Source organism: Dama dama, chromosome 14 (assembly GCF_033118175.1).
Source record: "Dama dama isolate Ldn47 chromosome 14, ASM3311817v1, whole genome shotgun sequence".
NCBI lineage: Eukaryota > Metazoa > Chordata > Mammalia > Artiodactyla > Cervidae > Dama > Dama dama.
In genome coordinates, this window is record NC_083694.1 from 26,053,248 (window position 1) to 26,067,070 (window position 13,823).

At 39.3% G+C, this 13,823-nt stretch overlaps 1 protein-coding gene across 1 annotated transcript in view; it reads left to right on the forward strand.

The window, feature by feature from the left end:
- The window catches only part of DNAH14 (dynein axonemal heavy chain 14), a 398,948-nt gene that overhangs the window by 328,474 nt on the left and 56,651 nt on the right, over window positions 1-13,823 (forward strand). Inside the window, exon 72 of the mRNA XM_061159766.1 lies at window positions 11,027-11,263. Within this exon, the coding sequence (XP_061015749.1) occupies window positions 11,027-11,263 (237 nt within the window). The remainder of the gene's footprint in view (window positions 1-11,026; window positions 11,264-13,823) is intronic.

Here is a 13,823-nt window from a genome sequence, read left to right on the forward strand (position 1 = left end):
GCTTTTGTTTTGCTTTGTTTGCTTGGTTTGTTTCTTAGATTTCACAAACAATCTAGATTTAGATTCTTCATGCAGCATTTCTCTTTCTCTAACTTATTTTATTTAGCATAATACTCTCTAGGTCCACCCATGTTGTTACAAAATGTAAGATTTCATTTTTTATGTCTGAGTAATAGTCTATTGTATGTGTATACCACATCTTCTTTATTCATTTGTCTGTCAATGGAACCCAAGATGCTTTCATATCTTCAGTTCAGTTCAGTCACTCAGTCGTATCCGACCCTTTTGCGACCCCATGAATCACAGTACGACAGGCCTCGCTGTCCATTACCAACTCCCGGAGCTTACTCAAACTCATGTCCATCAAGTCGGTGATGCCATCCAGCCATCTCATCCTCTGTCGTTCCCTTCTCCTCCTGCCCCCAATCCCTCCCAGCATCAGGGTCTGTTCCAATGAGTCAACTCTTCGCATGAGGTGGCCAAAGTATTGGAGTTTCAGCTTTAGCATCAGTCCTTCCAATGAACACCCAGGACTGATCTCCTTCAGGATGGACTGGTTGGATCTCCTTGCAGTCCAAGGGACTCTCAAGAGTCTTTTCCAACACCACAGTTCAAAAGCATCAATTCTTCGGCACTCAGCTTTCTTCATAGTCCAACTCTCACATCCATACATGACCACTGGAAAAACCATAGCCGTGGCTAGACAGACCTTTGTTGGCAAAGTAATGTCTCTGCTTTTTAATATGCTATCTAGGTTGGTCATAACTTTCCTTCCAAGGAGTAAGCATTTTTTAATTTCATGGCTGCAATCACCATCTGCAGTGACTTTGGAGCCCACCAAAAATAAAGTCTGACACTGTTTCCCCATTTATTTCCCATGAGGTGATGGGACCAGATGCCATGATCTTTGTTTTCTGAATGTTGAGCTTTAAGCCCACTTTTTCACTCTCCTCTTTCACTTTCATCAAGAGGCTCTTTAGTTCTTCTTCACTTTCTGCCATAAGGGTGGTGTCATCTGCACATCTGAGGTTATTGATATTTCTCCCTGCAATCTTGATTCCAGCTTGTGCTTCTTCCAACCCAGCATTCCTCATGATGTACTCTGCATATAAGTTAAATAAGCAGGGTGACAATATACAACCTTGATGTACTCCTTTTCCTATTTGGAACCAGTCTGTTGTTCCAAGTCCAGTTCTAACTGTTGCTTCCTGACCTGCATATAGGTTTCTCAAGAGGCAGGTCAGGTGGTCTGGTATTCCCATCTCTTTCAGAATTTATATAAAGGCTTTGGCATAGTCAATAAAGCAGAAATAGATGTTTTTCTGGAACTCTCTTGCTTTTTTGATGATCCAGTGGATGTTGGCAATTTGATCTCTGGTTCCTCTGCCTTTTCTAAAACTAGCTTGAACATCTGGAAGTTCATGGTTCACGTATTGCTGAAGCCTGGTTTGGAGAATTTTGAGCAGTACTTTACTAGCGTGTGAGATGAGTGCAGTTGTGCGGTAGTTCGAGCATTTTTTGGCATTGCCTTTCTTTGGGATTGGAATGAAAACTGACCTTTCCCAGTCCTGTGGCCACTGCTGAGTTTTCCTGCCAGGGTCCAGCCCCAGCAGGATCCAGGGGAACCCTCAGGATGAACGGCATCGGCGAATGAGAGAGAGAGAGACCAGACCAGGATATGCAGCAGAGTCTGGCAGTTGCTTTATTTTTCACCATCGCCTTTATACCCTAACTTGGTACATTTCTAAGGGGCAGATAAGCATACAGAGTTAGTTTAACATTACATCAGCTTGTCCTTCACGAAACCAGATGTGCTCTGTATATTTTTGTTCATGAGAGTCTTTTCCCATAGATTTTTTGATACATTATCTTCTGGCCTTGAGCTTAGCAGAAAACAGAAAAGTGGCAGTCTCATGGTACAGCAGGTTGCAACATAATAGAAATATGATCCTGTTAACATAAAAGTCAGTCTTTTTGCAGAAGTTCTCAGCTAAATTTATCTAAAAAGTTTAACACACAAAGACTGCGGCTCTGGCGAGGGAGCCCTTGTTTAGCACGCCTGGTTAAAATGAACAATTATCTTATTGTTTTTACACTAGGGCTAAACTCTTATTTTTCTAGATCTCCAACTATATTAACAATAGTTTCCACTGCAAAACCTCAGCACATTAACATCAATCAAATGTTGATCTAATAACCACTTTTAAAACAATATTTTTTGTATTCTCTAATAGGGCTTCCTCACCCCCCAAAGGGCTCTGTGCCTATTAGGGCCCTTTTTATGGTTAATCTCTATGTATAATATCTTTTGGCTTTCAGGCCTGTTGACAATTTATGGCTTGTACCTGGTATAACTTTAAGCAACTTCAGTAGCCGACCCTGTCTTTTTTGTGGTTAATCTATTTTCTTTCTAATAGGTGTCATCTCCATGGGAGCTAGATAGGATTACATTTTTACAGAACAGAAATGCAAAGGATTGCAAAAACAGCAGATATGGCACAAAACAGGCTCTTATTCTAAAAGTTAATTACCTGCAAGAAGTCACCAGCTAATCTCTATCTAAAGTACTTTTTATTAGGCACATTTGTGGCTATTTTATTTGTGGAGCTTTTCTCACCCTGCGGAGGGACCTATGCTTAATGGTGTCTTTTGTTAGCGTACTGTGCTTAGGATGTTTAGAACAATCACGAGCATTTTTTGCAATGAGAGCACACATTTATCGAACAAGCCAGAATGCCAGCAAAAGGGTTTGAATTGAAGCATTTCCTTCATCCCTGGCCCCTTCATAGGGTAGCAGCATCCAGGAGATTTATTAATTAGGGTTTTAAGTTGGTCCTCATTCAGTGAAAGAGGAGCAGGAGAGCTCTCGGCAGGCAACACAAGAATCTGCAACAGGGCAAACAAGAACAACAGCAGAAAAAGGGGGGAGGATACAGGGTGGGGTAGAGGCCAAGGCCAACCTGGAGGGTCCCTTATCCTAGACGGCCTTGCCTGTCAGATTTTTCCCTTGTGACCTCATCATGGATGGGGTCCCGGACGGCCTTGCCTGCCCGGTCTTTTCTTCATGACCTCGTCATGGGCGGGACCTCCCATAATGGCTCCCGGCATTTTCCTAATTTGCTGGCGTATTGAGTGTAGCACTATCACAGCATCATCTTTTAGGATTTGAAATAGCTGAACTGGAATTCCATCACCTCCGCTAGCTTTGTTCGTGGTGATGTTTCCTAAGGCCCGCTTGACTTCACATTCCAGGATGTCTGGCTCTAGGTGAGTGATCACACCATCATGAACACCTGGGTCATGAAGATTTTTTTGTACAGTTCTTCTGTGTATTCTTGCCACCTTTTCTTAATCTCTTCTGCTTCTGTTAAGTCCATACCATTTCTGTCTTTTATCGAGCCCATCTTTGTATGAAATATTCCCTTGGTATCTCTTATTTTCTTGAAGACATCTCTAGTATTTCTCATTCTATTGTTTTCCTCTATTTCTTTGCATTGATTGCTGAGGAAGGCCTTCTTATCACTCCTTGCTATTCTCTGGAATTCTACATTCAAATGGGAATATCTTTCCTTTTCTCCTTTGCTTTTCGCTTCTCTTCTTTTCACAGCTATTTGTAAGGCCTCCTCAGACAGCCATTTTGCTTTTTTGCATTTCTTTTCCATGGGGATAGTCTTGATCCCTGTCTCCTGTACAATGTTACAAACCTCCGTCCATAGTTCATCAGGCACTCTGTCTATCGGATCTAGTCCCTTAAATCTATTTCTCACTTCCACTGTATAATCATAAGGGATTTCATTTAGGTCATACCTGAATGGTCTAGTGGGTTTCCCTACTTTCTTCAATTTAAGTCTGAATTTGGCAATAAGGATTTCATGATCTGAGCCACAGTCAGCTCCCAGTCTTATTTTTGCTGACTGTATAGAGCTTCTCCATCTTTGGCTGCAAAGAATGTAATCAATCTGATTTCGGTGTTGACCATCTGGTGATGTCCATGTGTAGAGTCTTCTCTTGTGTTTTTGGAAGAGGGTGTTTGCTATGACCAGTGCGTTCTCCTGGCAAAACTCTATTAGCCTTTGCCCTGCTTCATTATGTACTCCAAGGCCAAATTTGCCTATTACTCCAGGTGTTTCTTGACGTCCTACTTTTGCATTCCAGTCCCCTATAATGAAAAGGACATCTTTTTTGGGTGTTAGCTCTAAAAGGTCTTGTAGGTCTTCATAGAACCGTTCAACTTCAGCTTCTTCAGCGTTACTGGATGGGGCATAGGCCTGGATTACCATGATATATTCAATATGGTTTGCCTTGGAAACGAACAGAGATCATTCTGTCATTTTTGAGATTGCATCCAAGTACTGCATTTCGAACTCTTTTGTTGACCATGATGGCTACTCTGTTTCTTCTAAGGGATTCCTGCCCACAGTAGTAGATATAATGGTCATCTGAGTTAAATTCACCCATTCCAGTCTATTTTAGTTTGCTGATTCCTAGAATGTGGACGTTCACTCTTGCCATCTCCTCTTTGACCACTTCCAATTTGCCTTGATTCATGGACCTAACATTCCAGGTTCCTATGCAATATTGCTCTTTATAGCATCTGACCTTGCTTCTATCCCCAGTCCCATCCACAACTGGGTATTGTTTTTGCTTGGCTCCATCCCTTCATTCTTTCTGGGGTTATTTCTCCACTGATCTCCAGTAGCATATTGGGCACCTACCGACATGGGGAGTTCCTCTTTCAGTATCTTATCATTTTGCCTTTTCATACTGTTCATGGGGTTCTCAAGGCAAGAATACTGAAGTGGTTTACCATTCCCTTCTCCAGTTGACCACATTCTGTCAGACCTCTCCACCATGACCCGACCATCTTGGGTGGCCGCACACACCATATCTTAGCTATTTATAAATATTAAGATATTTCATACCTTAGCTATTGTAAATCAAGCTGCAATGAACATTGGAGAGCACACATCTTTTCAAGTTAATGTTTTTGTTTTCTTTGGGCAAATACCCAGAAGCCAAATTGCTAGATCATGTGGTAATTTCATTTTTAACTTTTGGGGGAACTTCATAACTTTTTCCATAGTATGTGTACCAATTTACAATCCTCTCTTGTTCCTTCAGTTGAAAGTAGTTCCTCTGCTTTTCATTTTACTTAACTTTCTCTGCTTCTATAAATTTAGGTGAAACTGTTATAAAGAAGCAGAGAAAGTTATTGTGAAAGGTACTATTACCTACTGTGGTCTCAAAGGAGTGTTCTTACATGGGAGTGTCCCTCTGCAGACTCTGTGCGCCCCATACCTGTGGTGGGGGGCTGGATTTGATGTGGATTCCACTCACGTTTTTCCTCAGGGTGTGTGGCAGTTATCACCTTGGTAGGAAGTGTAGCTGGAGATAAAGAAGCTAAAGCCTGCACAGAGTGTGAGGGGGACTTCCTATCTATTCAGTGTCCCTCACCATGGGAGTCTGTTCCCAAGGTGCTACAGTAGAAGCCCCGAGGGTTGAATTCCAGCTGGTTCTATTCCCTTTAAGTGTGTGTTTTCCCTCCTTCCCCCCATTGGGACCCTTGCCCCAAAGAATGGGGATGCCAAAGCCAAGGATGCTCATGTGCCCACAGAAGTCTTGTGGGTGTCTTCAGCACCCCTCAGACACAGCCCAGAGTTGCGTTTTTTCCCTGGTCATGACCAGCCCAGATCTAGTGTAATGCTATGTCATGGAGTGAGTGGGGCTGAAGCACTCACTTGGCTTGGACTGGAGTGCACAGTGAGGTGGTCACAGAAACCTAGCAGCTGTGCTGCCGTCCACAGTCTGGGCTGCCACTTGAGTAAGTACCGACAATGGCCACTGCTGCTCACATAGGTTATGCCCCAGGCCCCCAAGTCACCTCTGCATCCCTAGGTAGAGTCTTTCCATAGCTGTTGGCAGGCTTGAATTCAGTGTCATGCTGTGGCATGGAATGAGCAGATCTGGACATTCACTTGGTTCAGGTAGGTGAGGTCTGGGGGCAAGCCAGCATCTACATACTCTTTGCAAGTGAAGTCCAGCCTTCTCAAGCCTTTCTAGTTGTCCATATGGTTCTCTATTGAGCTAAGGGACTTGTCTTCTACACATAGGGCCCCAGGACTATGTGTAGTCATCTGTGGCTTGACTGACACACACACCAGGCAAGTGTCCTTCAAAAAGAAGGGGAAAGTTAAGACTTTCACAGAAAAAAACAGGAGTTGAGAGAAATAATTACCTGCTCAGTATAAATGCTAAAGGAATTCCTTCAAGTATAAACAAAATGATAATAGAGAGCAACATAAAGCCATATATAAATAGTTGATTCTATAGTAAAAGTAAATAGATTTAAAAATATAGAAACCTGTACTATTGTAATTTGGACACATAGAATTTAAATGACAAAAAGCATTTTGAAAACTTTAAATCTGGGATTTCCCTAGTGGTCCAGTGGTTCAGAGTCTGCCTTGCAATGCAGGAGTCACAGGTTCAGTCCCTAGTCGAGGAACTAAGATCCCACATGCCACGAAGCTACTGAGCCTGCGTCTCACAACAAGAGAGCATATGCTGCAACAAAGATCCCACGTGCCACAACTAACACCCAACACAGCCAAACAAACAAATAAATAAAAAACAAAAGAACCCTATAAATCTATGTTAACAGATATATAATATATAAAGATGTGGCTTGTGATATCAGTAAAATATAATGTTGGGGGTAGCTATTAAGAAGAAAGTTTTTGCATGCAGTTGAAATTGTTTTTCTCAGTTGAAAATACAATGCTATAACTTTAAGGTGTTTTATGTATTTGCACTGGTAACCCCCATAGTCAATTTTGTGTGTCAGTTTGTCTGGGCTAAGAAATACTCAGAGAGCTGATAAAACCTTCTTTCTTTTTTTTAAATGTACTTATTTGTTTATTTTTGTCTGTGCTGGGTCTTCATTGCTGTAAGTCAGCTTTCTCTAGTTGCAGCAAGTGGGGGCTACTCTTCATTGCAATGCTCAGACTTCTCATTGCAGTGGCTTTTTATTGCAGAGCATGGGCTCTAGAGTATGGGCTCAGTAGTTGTATTGTGATACACAGGCTTAGTTGCCCCTTGGCATGTAGAAACTTCCCAGACCAGGGATCAAACCCATGTCCCCTGCGTTGGCAGATGGATTCTTAACCACTGGACCACCAAGCATGTCCCTGATAAAACATTATTTCTGAGTATGTCTGTGAACTAAGATCCCAAATGTCTCACAACCAAAAAACCAAACATAAAACAGACCAGTGTTGTAACAAATTCAATAAAGACTAAAAATGGTCCACAGGGGGGAAAAAAAATCTTAACAAAAATAACATTAAAAGGAATTAAATACTTAGGAATAAACTTAACCAAGGAGGTGAAAGACTTGTACAAAACATTGCTGAAAGAAGTTAAAGAAGGCACAAATAAATGGAAAGACATCACATGGTCATGGATTGGGAGACTTAGTATTGTTAAGAAAACCATACTAACCAAAATCAATCTACAGATTTAATGCAATCTCTATCAAAACCTCAATGCCATTTTTTAAGGAAACAGAAAATTTCTTCCTAAATTTCATATGAAATTTCAAGTGATTCCAAATAGCCAAAACAATTTTGAAAAAGAAGAAAGTTGGAGGCATCATGTTTCCTGATTTCAAACTATATTATAAATCTACAGTAATCAAAACAGTCTATTACTGGTATAAAGATAGACAAATAGACCAAAAGAACAAAATAGAGAGCATAGAAATTAATCCTCCTACATAGGATCAAATGATCTTCAACAAAGTTATGAAGACCACTCAATAGAAAAAGAGCAGTCAGTCTCTTCAACAAATGGTGTTAGACTGTTAATCAACTATACCCTAATACAAAATAAAAAGTTTAAAATTTGTAAGAAAAAAATAGAGGAAAATAATAGAATGGGAAAGACTAGATCTCTTCAAGAGATACCAAGGGAACATTTCATGCAAAGATGGGTTCAATAAAGGACAGAAATGGTATGGACCTAACAGAAGCAGAAGAGGTGGCAAGAATACACAGAAGAACCATACAAAAAAGATCTTTACAACGCAGATGTTCATGATGGTGTGATCACTCACCTAGAGCCAGATATCCTGGAATGTGAAGTCAAGTGGGCCTTAGGAAGCATCACTATGAACAAAGCTAGTGGAGGTGATGGAATTCCAGTTGAGCTATTTCAAATCCTAAAAGATGATGCTGTGAAAGTGCTACACTCAATATGCCAGCAAATTTGGAAAACTCAGCAGTGGCCACAGGACTGGGAAAGGTCAGTTTTCATTCCAATCCCAAAGAAAGGCAATGCCAAAGAATGCTCAAGCTACCACACAATTGCACTCATCTCACACACTAGTAAAGTAATGCTCAAAATTCTCCAAGCCAGGCTTCAGCAATACGTGAATCATGAACTTCCAGATGTTCAAGCTGGTTTTAGAAAAGGCAGAGGAACCAGAGATCAAATTGCCAACATCCACTGGATCATTGAAAAAGCAAAAGAATTCCAGAAAAACATCTATTTCTGCTTTATTGACTATGTCAAAGCCTTTGACTGTATGGATCATATAAACTGTGGAAAGTTCTGAAAGAGATGGGAATACCAGAGCACCTGACCTGCCTCTTGAGAAATCTGTGTGCAAGTCAGGAAGCAACAGTTAGAACTGGACATGGAACAACAGACTGGTTCCAAATAGGGAAAGGAGTACATCAAGGCTGTATATTGTCACCCTGCTTATTTTAACTTATATGCAGAGTACATCATGAGAAACACTAAGCTGAATGAAGCACAAGCTGGAATCAGGATTGCTGGGAGAAATATCAATAACTTCAAATGTGCAGATGACACACCCCTATGGCAGAAAGTGAAGAAGAACTAAAGAGCCTCTTAATGAAAGTGAAAGAGGAGAGTGAAAAAGTTGGCTTAAAGTTCAACATTCACAAAACTAAGATCATAGCCTCCGGTTCCATCACTTGATGGCAAATAGATGGGGAAACAGGGGAAACAGTGGTAGACTTTATTTTGGGGGGCTCCAAAATCACTGCAGATGGTGATTGCAGCCATGAAATTAAAAGATGCTTACTCCTTGGAAGAAAAGTTATGACCAACCTAGACAGCATATTAAAAAGCAGAGACATTACTTTGCCAACAAAGGTCCGTCTAGTCAAGGCTATGGTTTTTCCAGTAGTCATGTATGAATGTGAGAGTTGGACTATAAAGAAAGCTGAGCGCCAAAGAATTGATGCTTTTGAACTGTGGTGTTGGAGAAGACTCTTGAGAGTCCCTTGGACAGCAAGGAGATCCAACCAGTCCATCCTAAAGGAGATCAGTTCTGAATATTCAGCTAAAGCTGAAACTCCAATATTTTAGCCATCTGATGCAAAGTGCTGGCTCATTTGAAAAGACCCTGATGCTGGGAAAGATTGAGGGCAGGAGAAGGGGACAACAGAGGATTAAATGGCTGGATGGCATCACGGACTCAATGGACATGAGTTTGGGTAAACTCCGAGAGTTGGTGATGGACAGGGAAGCTTGGCATGCTGCAGTCCATAGGGTCACAAAGAGTAGGACATGACTGACCGACAAACTGAACTGAAGGAAAAAAAATGGTGTTGGCAAAACTGAGCATTCATATGCAAAAGAATAAAATTGGACTCATTTCAAATATAAAAATCAACTCAAAATGGATTTAGGATCTAGACATAAGAACTAAAACTATAAAATTCCTAGGAAGCTCAGGGGAAAAATCTTTATAACATTGGATTTGGCAATGATTTTTTTGGATTTAACACTGAAACACAGGCAACAAAAACAAAAATAGACAAATCAAAGTTATATCAAATTAATATATATATCAAAATTATCACATATCAAATTTATATCAAAATTTAAAACTTCTGTTCATCAAAGGACACAGTCAACAGAGTGAAAAGGCAATCTAAGAACTAGAAGAAAATATTTCAAATCCTATGTCTGATAAGGAGTTTATATTTACATGGAATATATAAAGAACTCCTACAACTCAACAACAAAAAATCAAATAACCCAATTTTTAAATACTTGAATAAACATTTTTCCAAAGATTAAATACAAATGGACAACAAACATATGAAAAGATGCTCAAGAACACTAATAATAGAAAATTCAAAGCAAATGTACAAAGAGATATCATCTCACACCCATTTCTTTTTTAAAAAAGAAAATAATAAGTTCTGACAAGGATGTAGAGAAAGTGGAAACCTGTTGGTGGCATTGTAAAATGGTGCATATTTGGAACATAGAAAACAGTATAGAGTTTCCTCAAAAAAACACCTGAAAATAGAATTATCATATGATCCATCAATCCTATGTCTGCGTATATATCTGAAAGAATTGAAAGCAGGGCCTCAGAGAGATATTTGCATATAGTGTTCATAGCAGCACTATTCACAGTATCCAATAGGCAGAAGCAACCCAAGTAAGTGTACACTGGTGACTGGATAAAGAAAATGTAGTATATACATAAAATGGAGTACTATTCAGTCAAAAAATGGAAATCATATCACATTGTACAACATGGCTGAAACTTGATGACATTATGCTAAGCGAAATAAGTAAGTCACCAAAAGACAAATACTGTATGATTCCACTTACATAAAATACATAAAGAAGTCAAATTCATAGAAACAAAAATAGAATGGGTGGTTACCAGGAGCTAGGAGGTGGGGAAATAGGAAAATGGTTTCAAAGCTTCAGACTTGCAGAAAGTTTTGGAGATCTGTTTCACCACAAATGAATTATACTTAACACTACTGAACTGTACACTTAAAATGGTTAAGGTAGTAAATTTGGTGTTATGTGTTTTATCATAATGGAAAAATTACATTTTATATAATTAGTTTTTATATAAGATGACTTTTTTCTCAACGAAAAATATTTATTAAGCATATACTTTTTAATGAGTAACTAAAGGTAAAGGATACATCTCTTCTTACGTGATCACTTTTCCTTTTTTTGTTAGACAAATATGAAACCTGTAAAAATAAACATCTTCAGTGGGTGTCAGATTCCAGGTGGAAGCAGTGTCTTTATATCAGCAATGCACTAGAGCCTTTTTCTCTTCTATGCAAATCCCTGTTATCAAATGTGTCACAATGGAATGCTTTTAAAAACAGTAAGGCTGTATATTTGCTGATGAGCACAGCCTTCTCTTCAGAAAATGCTTCCTTGGAGGAAAGTGAAAAATCACCAGAGATAGGTAAAGTATTCAGTGTCTTAATCTAACTTCATTACATATATATGTGTATATAGATTATCAAGTTATCAATGTAGTTCAATATCGTATGAAAAAACTAAAGGGAGGAATGTAACTATATAATAAGCACTTGCTATTTAATGTAATTCTCATTCCACATTTTTCTCCATTTTGCTTTCCTTCCAAATTTTTGCCACAAAATACAATTATGTTATGCAAAACATGAACAGCCTTAGATATATTTCCTTTACTTTTATTTCTCTGGGATAGCCAGAAATGGAATTGTTGGGTCAAAAGTATAGTTTTTATATTAATAGTTGCTTCCAAGTTGCCTTCCTTGAACATCCATAATAACTTACATTTCCACCAGCAATATATGAGTGCTCCTTTTCAAAGAAGAGTATTGATTCTTTTTAACTTCTACCAATCTGAAAAGTTTAAAGTCTTTAACTTTATCTGATTACTATCAAGTTTAAGTACTTTTTCAGATGTTTGCCGACCATTTGAATTTGCTTATTTACATACTTTGCCTATTTTCTACTCCATTGTTGATCTTTTTTTGTCCATTTGTAATAATCCTATTAGTATAATGTTGTTGTTCAGTGGGTCAGTCGTATCCAAATCATTGCGACCCTGTAGACTGCAGCACACCAGGCTTCCCTGTCCTTCACTATATCCTGGCTGCTGCTGCTGCTGCTAAGTCACTTCAGTCGTGTCTGACTCTGTACGACCCCACAGATGGCAGCCCACAAGGCTCCCCCGACCCTGGGATTCTCCAGGCAAGAACACTGGAGTGGGAGCTTACTCAAACTTGTAACCATTGAGTCAGTGATGCCATCCAACCATCTCATCTTCTGACACCTCCTTCTCCTCCTGCCCTCAATCTTTCCCAGTTTTAGGGTCTTTTGCAATGAGTCAGCTCTTCATATCAGGTCACCAAAGTATTAGAGTTTCAGCTTCAGCATCAGTCCTTCCAATCAGGGTTGATTTCCTTTAAGATTGACTGGTTTGATCTCCTTGCAGTCCAAGGGATTCTCAAGAGTCTTCTCCAGCACCACAGTTCGAAAGCATCAGTTCTTTGGCGCCCAGCCTTCTTTATGATCCAGCTCTCACATCTGTATGCAACTACTGGGAAAACCATAGCTTTGACAATACAGACATTTGTTGACAAAGTGATGTCTCTGCTTTTTAATATGCTGTCTAGGTTGGTCATAGCTTTTCTTACAAGGAGCAAGCGTCTTTTAATTTCATGGCTACAATCACTGTCCATAGTGATTTTGGAGCCCCCAAAAATAAAATCTGTCACTGTTTCCACTTTTTTCCCTTTGATTTGCCATGAAGTGATGGGACTGGATGCCATTATCTTAATTTTTGAATGTTGAGTTTTAAGCCAGCTTTTTCACTCTCCTCTTTCATCTTCATCAAGAGGCTCTTTAGTTCCTCTTCACTTTCTGCCATTAGAGTGGTACATATTTGAGGTTGTTCATCTTTCTTCTGGCAATCTTGATTCCAACTTGTGATTCATCCAGCCCGACATTTCGTGTGATGTACTCTGCATAGAAGCTAAATAAGCACAGTGACAGTATACAGTCTTGTTGTCCTCCTTTTGGAATTTTGAACCAGTCAGTTGTTCCATGTCTGGCTCCAACTGTTGTTTCCTGACCTACATACAGATTTCTCAGGAGGCAGCTAAGGTGGTCTGGTATTCCCATCTCTTCAAGAATTTTCCACAGTTTTTTTGTGATCCACACAGTCAAAGGCTTTAGTGTAGTCATTGAAGCAGTAGATGTTTTTCTGGAATCCCCTCGCTTTTTCTGTGATCCAATGGATGTTGGCAATTTGATCTCTGGTTCCTCTGCCTTTTCTAAATCCAGCTGTACGTCTGGAAGTTCTCAGTTCATGTAGTGTTGAAGCCTAACTTGAAGGATGTTGAGCATTACCTTGCTAGCATGTGAAATGAGTACAGTTATACAATAATAAAATTATTTACTTATAATTAATTAGCATAACATGGTATTAATTTTTGTCTTGTTAAAAATATTAAACAGCTCATTCAAATATTTTTCAAAATCTGTCATTGCATTCTGGCCACAGCAATCAGAGCAGAAAAAGAAGTAAAAGGAATCCAGATAGGAAAAGAAGAAGTAAAACTCTCACTGTTTGCAGATGACATGATCCTCTACATAGAAAACCCTAAAGACTCTACCAGAAAATTACTAGAGCTAATCAATGAATATAGTAAAGTTGCAGGATATAAAATTAACACACAGAAATCCCTTGCATTCCTATATACTAACAATGAAAAAACAGACAGAGAAATTAAGGAAACAATACCATTCACCATTGCAACAAAAAGAATAAAATACTTAGGAGTATATCTACCTAAAGAAACAAAGGACCTATACATAGAAAACTATAAAACACTGATGAAAGAAATCAAAGAGGACACAAACAGATGGAGAAACATACCGTGTTCATGGATTGGAAGAATTAATATTGTCAAAATGGCTATTCTACCCAAAGCAGTCTATAGATTCAATGCAATCCCTATCAAGCTACCAAC